The sequence below is a fragment of the Ciconia boyciana genome, chromosome 2 (assembly GCF_034638445.1).
Source record: "Ciconia boyciana chromosome 2, ASM3463844v1, whole genome shotgun sequence".
Classification (NCBI taxonomy): domain Eukaryota; kingdom Metazoa; phylum Chordata; class Aves; order Ciconiiformes; family Ciconiidae; genus Ciconia; species Ciconia boyciana.
In genome coordinates, this window is record NC_132935.1 from 121,713,399 (window position 1) to 121,723,087 (window position 9,689).

Consider the following 9,689-nt stretch of genomic DNA (forward strand, 5'->3'; position numbering starts at 1 on the left):
GAACTCTTAGACATGATTCTGGAAAGAAATTAGGGCATTTGATACTGAATATATACAGAAGACAGCCCTGTTGAGAAGGGCTGTTCTCTTTGTATAATGATTCTTGACCTTGAATTTTTTTTGCTCTAAAAACTACATTGAGTGCCAGTGTAAAACAGTAAGCCATTTTCTTTTCTTGAAAGAAAGCCTACAGTTGTAACATGAAATGCACAAAAGTTAAGGCTCCCCTGGCAATGTCAGCCTTTTCAGATGATGTAGACTCAATTAAGGCAAGTGTTCAGAACTATACTATATGGAAAGCTTTTTTAAAAGTAACTGCTGCACATCCTAACTCTTGTCATCTTTTAAACCTTAAAGGTGCATCAACATGAGGCATTTGATCTTACGGCGCAAAAAGATGTAGGAAAGGTCTGACTCTTTTGTTGTTCAGCTTAGCATATATGTACACACGCAACTCGTTTAATCGGAGGCACCACAAGGAGATGTTTAGCCAAGGCTTCAGTACCTGTAACTGCACTAAGCATAACAGGCAAATAGGAAAATGCGAAATCGGACAATTTTAAAGCAGATGTGTTTTTCCTACAATGCTTTGGTGTCATCATTGGCTTATCCACCATCTTTGACAATGTGACACAAGAGGGTTTTGAATAGACTTCCTTAGTGGTCCTGCTGGAGTTCTGCCTGACAGACTTTTAGCGATGCAGCAGCCACCATAACATTAGTGAAAACAATTACTTTTTTCTCATCTGCACAGATGAGATGTTTAGTATTCTGGGCTCAAGGAATTAAGAGACAAGAGAGACCTGAGGGGAAGCTGACAGCCTGTGAGGCAAAAGTTGACTAGAAGATGAGCTCAGACCAAGTTTCCACCAGTGACCACTGTCACTGATAACATCCTTAACTTCCCAGTCCTTGAAGCGTGTGGTATTGGTGCTGGTTTGCTTTTCCTGCCTGTATTCTGCATAGTGGGCCTTACCACTTCTTCCAAGGCATTCTCCTTTTCCCTCCTCATCACCAAATCTCTTTTATGGGCTCTTAGTTTTCTGCTTCCCCAGCAGAAAACCCTCACTTTTCAATCTGACACTAATCTCTAATTCTGTTTAAAATTAGCCAGGCTAATCTTCCTTTCCCATTCGTCAGACTGCATCACTTCCTTCCTTCAGTTATCTTCTCGCCTACTGTATTGAGTTCAAACTTCTTGTTTAGATTTTTTTTTTTCCCCCTAGTTCTCTGGAGTGCATTTCTTGTTGCACCTTATCCCTTTCACCACCAATGCCTCTTAGATTGCTTCACCTTCTTCACACTATTTTATATGCTGCTTTCTGAGCTGCTATGTTCTTCTCAGCCCGTGTGCCAACACTCCTCCATTTCAGCCATAGACTCTCTAGCTCTGTAAGCATACGTGTGTAATTCTGGGACGCTTGTCCTTTATTAGACTTGTTTATCGAGTCTTTTTGCAATATGGACTGTGGTCTATAGGTGATTGTACTTGCTACAATCCAGGATATTCTAACAATTATTATTATCATCACTATAATGTACAACTAACAACTCCATTACTAGAAGTATGTGGACACTTTACATCATTAAGCTAGGGGAAAAAAAAATTTAAATCTGGGCATTTTAAAGGGAAAGACCCTTATTCCTGTTTACCTTTCCTTTAGCTTTCCTCTATGAATTTCTTAGCCTTGAACACAGGGAACATTTACAATTTGAAATCCTCGATATGGGTAGGCTGAGAACAGTGACTTACAAGTGCTCATTTGTCTATGTGTCAGACTCCAGGCATGAAATGGATTTTTAAAGCCTGCAAGACTATGTTGGGAGGGAATAAGGGAGAAAGACATTACAGTACAAAGTAATATCTTCTGTTGGCCTAATCATATATTCTTCCTCCCTCTTCTAATGGTCTCTTATGCTATGTCTTCAAGATGAAAGAGTAAGTTTTACCTGGCATGCTAATAAAGTACAGAGAACACAGGTGGTCTAGTCAGGGATCTAGACTTAGGAAGTAAGTTGGAGGAACACCACTGCTGTGCTTAAATATCCAGCTGGAGTTAGTCATATGGTTGTTCCTTTTCAATACACCTTCCTTGCCTCTGATTCAATATAAGTATAGCGTTTGAAATTGAGCTCTGAACTTTGAAATTGAAAAATAGCCATTTTAAAACTGGCAAAAGAAAACTTAATTTCTCAAACTAATGCTGAGCTAGAGGAACTCTCTCCAGCAAATAATGCAGAGGCTGAAAATTTAGCTGTTACTTTATAGTGTTAAGCAGCCCAAGGAAAATGGGCCTTATTTTAAAAAAGGGAAGAGTTCCAGTTGTTCAGACTTACTCCTGCAGGGGCTGAAGATAAGAAGCATTAAAATTGTGCTTATTTTACGTGATCTGGCTATGCCATACACAAGAAGGATGTCCCCGCTTGAGGAGCTGGGGTTCATCTCACTCTGACACACATCTGATCTAAGGTGAATTACTCCTGGCATCAGTTCTCCATTTGTCAGGTAGAGATGATAATACCTCATCTCTCCCTTCTTTCATTCTTGTCTCTTTAGCCTGACTTCTCCAGGGCAAGCACTGAGTTCTAACCCTGTGGGTATAGAACTGCTAGCACAACAAAAGCCTGAATTTTGAGGGTTTCATATCCTATGCTTAACATATGTGTGAATATTGTCCTCTCATGGAAACCTGCCTGGGTGAACCGAGTCATTAGATATTCAGCTTTGTGGGTGGGTACAAAAGAATTGTCCTCTAATAGTGTTTAGGCCACTTATTATGACAAATTTAACAATAGGGTATGATTTGGGGTGACTTACCTTAATAGCTGTTAGTAACCAGTTGTTCAGCCAACACTAGCTGTTGCTGATGCGGCTGTTGTGGTGCTGTCATGTTATTCTAGTGTTTCTTTGCACTGGAAACCCTGAAGTGGGGTGTGTCAGACTTGAATAGCTTCCCAGTTTCAGAGTAGCCTCTGTATTTTCCTGGCTACTTGTAAGCTCTATAGCAGGTTAAGGTATTATTACCACTCCCCAACATGTGAATATTCTCATCTATTCTCATGTGCTCCACTGCAAAGTTATCTGATGTCATCCATGTGCTTCTGAAGTTTAAAATTAGTTGTGTGACTTTCCGCTGGAGCAGTTTCATACATTATCTGAAGTCAAGGCAGTTTCTGTTGTGATCATGTGGCTGTGCCCCCCTCCTTTTTGTGTTTTCCAAAAGCCTAAATGTCACTGAAATCTAACAATTTAGATTCCTCCACGTTAAGATGCTTTTAAAAAATGGGCTAGCTGTTGGCCTGTAAAACTCAATCAGGAAATGTACTTACTCTGTATGTAGAGCATATAACCTGTTGAAAATAATGAAGCAGGAAGTGCTTTCAGGAGTGTAAAGTATATAAATAATAATAGTGGAAGTGAAGGTTTTATGACACTAACCTATTTAGCTACAACAACTAAGCAAAAAAGTTTTCAGAATTTTTTGTTTTTCCTTCCTCTCTCTTTCATGTGAGATATTTTGATGTGATAAATTATACTTGACAAAACTATTGTATTTCCACATTCTTTTCCAAAATTCCATGGGGCTCTGTTCATGGTTTCAACCAGAGGAATGTCCTTTTATTTCAGAGCTGAGAGCAGAGGTTGAAATTATTGAGCAGATGAGCAGCAGCAGTGGAAGCAGCTCATCGGATTCAGAAAGCTCATCTGGGAGTGAAGATGAAAGCTCCAGCAGCGAGGGGGAAGAGGCAGCACATGTTTCCCCTTCCCAGCCACCACACCAGCAGTATAACAACAGGAATGCTGTTGCTAATGGCACCAGCAGGCCACAAGGAAGCAATCAGCTCATGAACACTCTCCGTAAGTAAAGGCTTGTGTCTTATCGCTGTGGGAAGCTGCTTGAGACCACTCATTTTCTTAGCATGTTAGGCTAACTCCATGAAGTACAGTTTGCCAAATAGTAATCCCAGGGAGTTGCACTGGCTGAAATACATGGGCAGGTTTTTTGAACAGAGGGCCGAGACCTGTCTGAAGGTGTGGAGATTGCTTCAGTTTGGTCTGGAACCTGTGGGCATCGGTGCAATGGCCCCCACTGACTGTGCTGAGCCTTGATTCAAGCCTCCAGTTGGAATGAGTGGGTAGAAAAGCATCAGTGTGGGAGGACATGGTGCACCAGAGGATGGGAGTTATTTAATGTGAAAACACAGATGAGGCATAAATAGTGGGGTTGTCACATGTGTCAGTTAAAGGTCTGTAAAGAATTGTGAATGGCACAAGGCTGTCCTGTGGTTGTAAATGCACAGTCTCTGTGGTCTTCATTATTAGCTGTATTGTTTTGTCAGAGTATTTACTATATACTGTGCTGGTCTCAGCTGCATTTTCACAAATACCACATTTTGAAGGGAAATTTGAAGTGCAATGTGTTTGGTTAAAATATTACAGCTATGGTGTTTGCAAGCATTGAATCGGTACCAACTCACTCTACCCTTTAAAAAGTGTAAAAAATGTTTTTAAAGCATAATTTTGTCCCATGAGACTCTCTGGGGAGATGGCGTACATCTGTGTTGCTCTTTCCTTGTGCTAGATCAGGTATATTCTAACTCAGTGGAGTTAAAATATTGCATTCACAAGAAACTGGAACTTAGTTATCATAAATTGGTCTTAATTCCTCCTGAGGCATGTTTGCGTACATCTCTTGGCACCCACACATAGCAAACTGGTGGAGTTTAAATACAGATAAATGTAGGGTTTCCAGCTTTGAGAAGACAAGTATGTTATACAGACAATACTGAAAAGGCCTGCTGGAAAACTGGAGATGCCTGTCAGTCTTCCTGCCAGTAATGAATGTCTTAAGTGAAATCCAAAGTTCAACAAAGTCAGTAGGACTCTTTTCTTTTCCCCGTTCTGGTTGTGAGCTGCTTCTTCCCTGCTTCTCCTGGGCCACGACAACAATACTGCATAGGTCATTGAATGTCAAGAAGCCTCTGACTCCAGGAGAATTTGGGAACTGGTAGGATAGCTTCTTTTTTCAGGCAATGATTTTTACCTTTGGATTTAAAATCCTTTTGCCAAGGATTAATATGTCCTTGAGCGTTCAAGTCACTGGTGACCATCTGCATGGGGAGAATCACCCCTAACCCAAGTTCTTGTTTCATAACAGGGGAGAGGAGGTGAAGAAATCCAGGGCATAGCTGTTGCATGGCTGCTCTGCAGCTGTTTGGGGCAGGGCCATGGGAGAATGCTGGAAGAGCTATGTTCGGTTACCAGAACACAAGCATGATTCTTGCCGCCTTTTATCCCCTCCACCTCACCAAATCACAAGTGCTCTGCAAAACAGGGTCTAAGACTGTAGATTTGATCCATATCCTGGCCTTCTTTTGTCTGATCTGTCTTTGCACTTTGGAGGGCAGCTTTCACCATCACAGCATGTGTCAGCTTAGTTCAGCCGATAGCCTTGAGTTGTGGTGGCTCTAACGTTCCTTTTGGTTTAGTGACATGTGGAGGCCTTGCCTTGGCTACCCAAATGGCCTTAAAACAAAAAAATCTATTTTAAAAGGGCTGAGAAAGCCAGGGAATTCGCCAGTACCTTGTCCCAGAGCCATATACGGGAGCTTGGCTGGGTGGAGGCTGTGGAATGCCTTCTGCAGCTGCTAGCGTGGGGAGTGCTGTTCTCCCACCAGGGAGCAGCTTTGGTGGCTGTGCAGCCAAGGGCGCTCGGTTTGGCCTGGATCCGACCACGTATTAGCCCCATGCAGCTCTTAGTGTTCTTGGGCATGGGGAGCAGTTCCATTAAATGACAGATGATGTTTGCATTCATTTCTTGTGTTATTCTTATTTAAATCTTCCAGTGTAAATGTGACTGTTCTTTGGTCTGATTGCCATGAAATGTGAATTAACGCCTACCCACTTGTTGTGTTTTGTTGTTTTTTGTTTTCCATAGGAAATGACTTGCAGTTGAGTGAGTCTGGGAGTGACAGTGATGACTAGAGGCTGAGCTTTTGCTGTTTCTGTTACATATACATGAAGAACTAATTTACCTTGAAGTGATCCTATTGCTTACGAAGAGGAGCTGGCACAGAGATAGTTCCATGTGTGGAATTTTAATAGAAGAAATGCATAGCCCTACAAAATAGCAGATGTTGAGGGCTGTTTTACTTTGTGAATTAAGTGTATATTTTGTGTATATTCTTTTAAAGCTTTAAATAGATATGTACAGTGGGTAAGCCAATAGATGTTCCTATGTTCCTGTCCATCATCTGTAAGTTTAATGTGTAACTTCATGATGTCATCTAAAAATTTCTTGTTTGTAGAAGATATTCAGCCCATCATGACTTGGGGGGAGGGCGGGGCTTTTGTATATAGGATGAGCATGAGCCAACAATGAGTATAAAAAACATGCAGGAGCTAGCATGTGCACTGAAGTGGGACTGTCATAAATTAAGTTTCAATGCTAAGTTGATTTCTTTGGTTTGGGACTTTTCTAATGTCTTTTTATTGCTGTTTATGGTTGATTTAATGGACTTTTAAACAGTTGGAAAAGAGAAATCATAAAACCATGTTCGTCACTAACCTTGCTGCACCAGTGCCTTATAAGCAGGTTTTTTAAACGGAGCTTCAGTTCCTGCCACCTTTCCTATAGGGAGCAATACTGAAACCTCTTCAGATGGCTTTTGCAAACAAGAGCTGTATTTCACATACAGCCAACTGTACTCTGAGGGTACTTACTCTAGCAAGACAAAGGATATACATCAGTCACCTGAACACGTCCAAGTAAGAACCAGATCAGTATTTTCTTGTGCAACTAAAGTGTCTCACTTAACTCAGACATTCAGACCTAGTCTTCAGAAATATTTAGGAGCCCGATTACTACTGTAATTGCAACGTCACAAATACACGATATTGGACTTACTGAAATTGTAGGACCAGAGCCCTGTTTTTAGTTTCCTGGAGAATGCAGAAAGAAGAGATGACTAAACAGTTGTGAAACAGCAGAAGTCTCTCTCCTACCAGAGCTGTCCAGGTAGACTTTAGTTCATATTGTTTGTTGGACGGGATCTCTATACTTGGCAGGATTATACAGAACATGAAATATTTGCCTAGGGTGAAATTCACCCCTGTTTAAGGGGGCTTAAAGGGTGCTTAGTTGGATTATCATTAACTTTTTTTGCTTGCATGGAAAACGAGTGTCACAGGCAGCCTCTTATAGCTTGAACACCAGGCTGACTTTTTAAAATCAAAATTTAACTGGCATAGGACAAGTGGCGCCGTAGTTGTGGTGTAATCCAGGGGAATGGGAAGCTGAACTGGATGCCTCTCCATTCTTAGATGTCTGCTTTGCACTGCTTTTGATTGTCAGTTTGTTTTAACTCCTGTTTGTTTACTGAGCTCTTTCCTTTCTTTTTTAAGGTGTTGAAGAGCAAGGGGACATTTGAAGGGAGATTTTATTAAATGGTTTATTTTTTTGCATTAGATACATATTTAGGCATATTTTTGCATTATTGTACATACATTTAAAAATACTTCTTTTTTTAAAAGTGTTTTATGATGTGGGTACGTATTTTAACAGACAATTATGAAATATACTTGATGTAAAGCCACAATTGCTCTCCTTTTTTTTTCTCTTTTTTATTTTTTCTTCCCCTGTTCCTTCTCCGACAGTAAAAGTGCTCTGTTCTAACAAGCTTATACTAAGTTGGGATTTTACACTTTGGTGCAGGAGATCTGCATGGTCGCTGGCAGTCTAATTAATGCTAATACTGCTTCTGACTTTTCCCGAGCTTAAGATTTGAATAAGCAGGGAGACATTTCTCTGATGCCATTTCCCCATTACCGGAGCTTATTCCTGAGTTCTGTTGACATTACTTGTGCTTAAATGGAAAAGCAGCAGTGCAGCATTTTCATTGCTTATCATTCACTGGCTGCCCATGCATTCTAAAATCCAGGACCTGTCATAGGAGGTTTCCTAATTATGTGTAAATAAAATATAGGAAACTTAAGCGGATCAGACAACACCAAGCTACATTGATTTGAATCGCCAATTTAATTATGGTTTAGATCAGCAAGCGAGAAAGCTGAATTCAGATAATCAATTTCTGCCTTGTTTTGTATTTGTACTCTAGGTCACGTTTCCCTGCTATCCCTCCCTAAAAGATTTCTTCCCCTCTCGGTTGGTAACAAAATCACTATTTTTTCACACAATTACATAACAGCTTTTAAACTACATTTGGCCATCCTTCGTTCCCCCTGGAGATGCATCCTATCAAGGGTGGCCAACCTGTTGTTCGTGAGCTGTTTAGCTGCACATCCTGCACCCAGACTGCAGCATCTGGCTCCCCACAGGCCTGGTGAGTGACACAGTGCCCCGCAGCCCACTCGTGGGCATAAGCAGGACAGTCCCTACGCACGTGTGACCAGCCCGTCCCCTCCCTGCCACTGTGTCCTGAGCAGCTCCCAGCTTCTCCTGCCAGAGAAGCTCTCTGGGATCTGCACCTTTCCCACAGCTCTCACAGGTACATGGTACGTGCTTCGTGAAGGTGAACCATGTGGAGACTTCAGTAAGCAACTTGTAAGATCAGAAAGCGTGGCTGCCACTTTTTTTTCCTTTTTCTAAATACATGTGAGTGTGTGTTAAAGCCATTGCCAGCTTGACATTTTGATTAGGGCTCTTAAAATTTTATGTTTCATATATTAAGAAATAGTAAAAGTTGTCTATCCTTTCCTATTAGATGGTTGTTCATTTGTTCATGATTTGCAGCAAGTTTTATTCAGATGGAAATTGGAATTCAAATTACTTGCAGAAAAGCAGTTGTTTAGAATTCTTTTAATTAGTTGGCAATATCTTTAACATGCTGGAGAAATAAGTTGACGAAAATATGTTTTGATTAAACCTGGTAATAAAACAAATTATTCCTGATTATTCCTGGTAGGTTCTAATCCCACAAGATTTTAACACTAGCAGATCTTACCACCTTACACTACTTTTTCCACATAAAGTGGGAACATCTTCTATATGCCAGTTAGTTTAAATGTGATGTAACAGTGCATGTGGAATGCAATTATCTGAATGAACTGAAACGAAGTAAATATTTCTTTGCATTCGTGGGAAAGCTGCCTGCTGGCTATGGCGAGGTTAGCAGTTCAAGGCAGCTTTGGTTTCTGATGGTTTCTTCTGTTCAGCGACTTCATCCATTTCAGTGGTTTGACTTTGCTTAAAACTTCAGCAGCAAACATGGCCTGCTTATGACTTTTCCCATAATTAGAATTGCTCTAGGAGTAATAGTCAATAATGATTTAAATTGATTCAATTAGCTTGTCATAATTTCAACTATAGTTACTAATTTTTTTAAATAACAAGGTTTTGTTTCAAAAAGGACAGATTCAGTCACCTTCTTGTCCATCTTGAACACCTTAAAATACGATTGCAGCAATGCCCAAGCTGGTGTTTCAAATGGCAGTCGTGCAGAAAAGCTTCCACCCACCTCTGCCCTTGTTCCACCCCCGAGGGCTGACCAGCCCTGCGAACAGGCATGGCTTGAGTCCCAACAGCTAAACCACAGTGCGTGGTCACCTCCGGGCAAAACGTGTCCCAGTCCCTTGATGAGACTCACACGTTTGTAAGAGCGCGCAGCACGACCCTCTCTTCTTCCACCAAAGCATCCCCCTCCTGTCATCAGAAGTCTTGACTGAACCG

At 41.1% G+C, this 9,689-nt stretch overlaps 1 protein-coding gene across 1 annotated transcript in view; it reads left to right on the forward strand.

Annotated features, from left to right (window-relative positions):
- EAF1 (ELL associated factor 1) overlaps nt 1-7,608 on the forward strand; it is a 20,547-nt gene extending 12,939 nt beyond the window's left edge. Inside the window, exons 5-6 of the mRNA XM_072853877.1 lie at nt 3,629-3,859; nt 5,940-7,608. Of these exons, the coding sequence (XP_072709978.1) occupies nt 3,629-3,859; nt 5,940-5,986 (278 nt within the window). The 3' untranslated portion in view covers nt 5,987-7,608. The remainder of the gene's footprint in view (nt 1-3,628; nt 3,860-5,939) is intronic.
- The last annotated feature ends 2,081 nt before the right edge of the window (nt 7,609-9,689 follow it).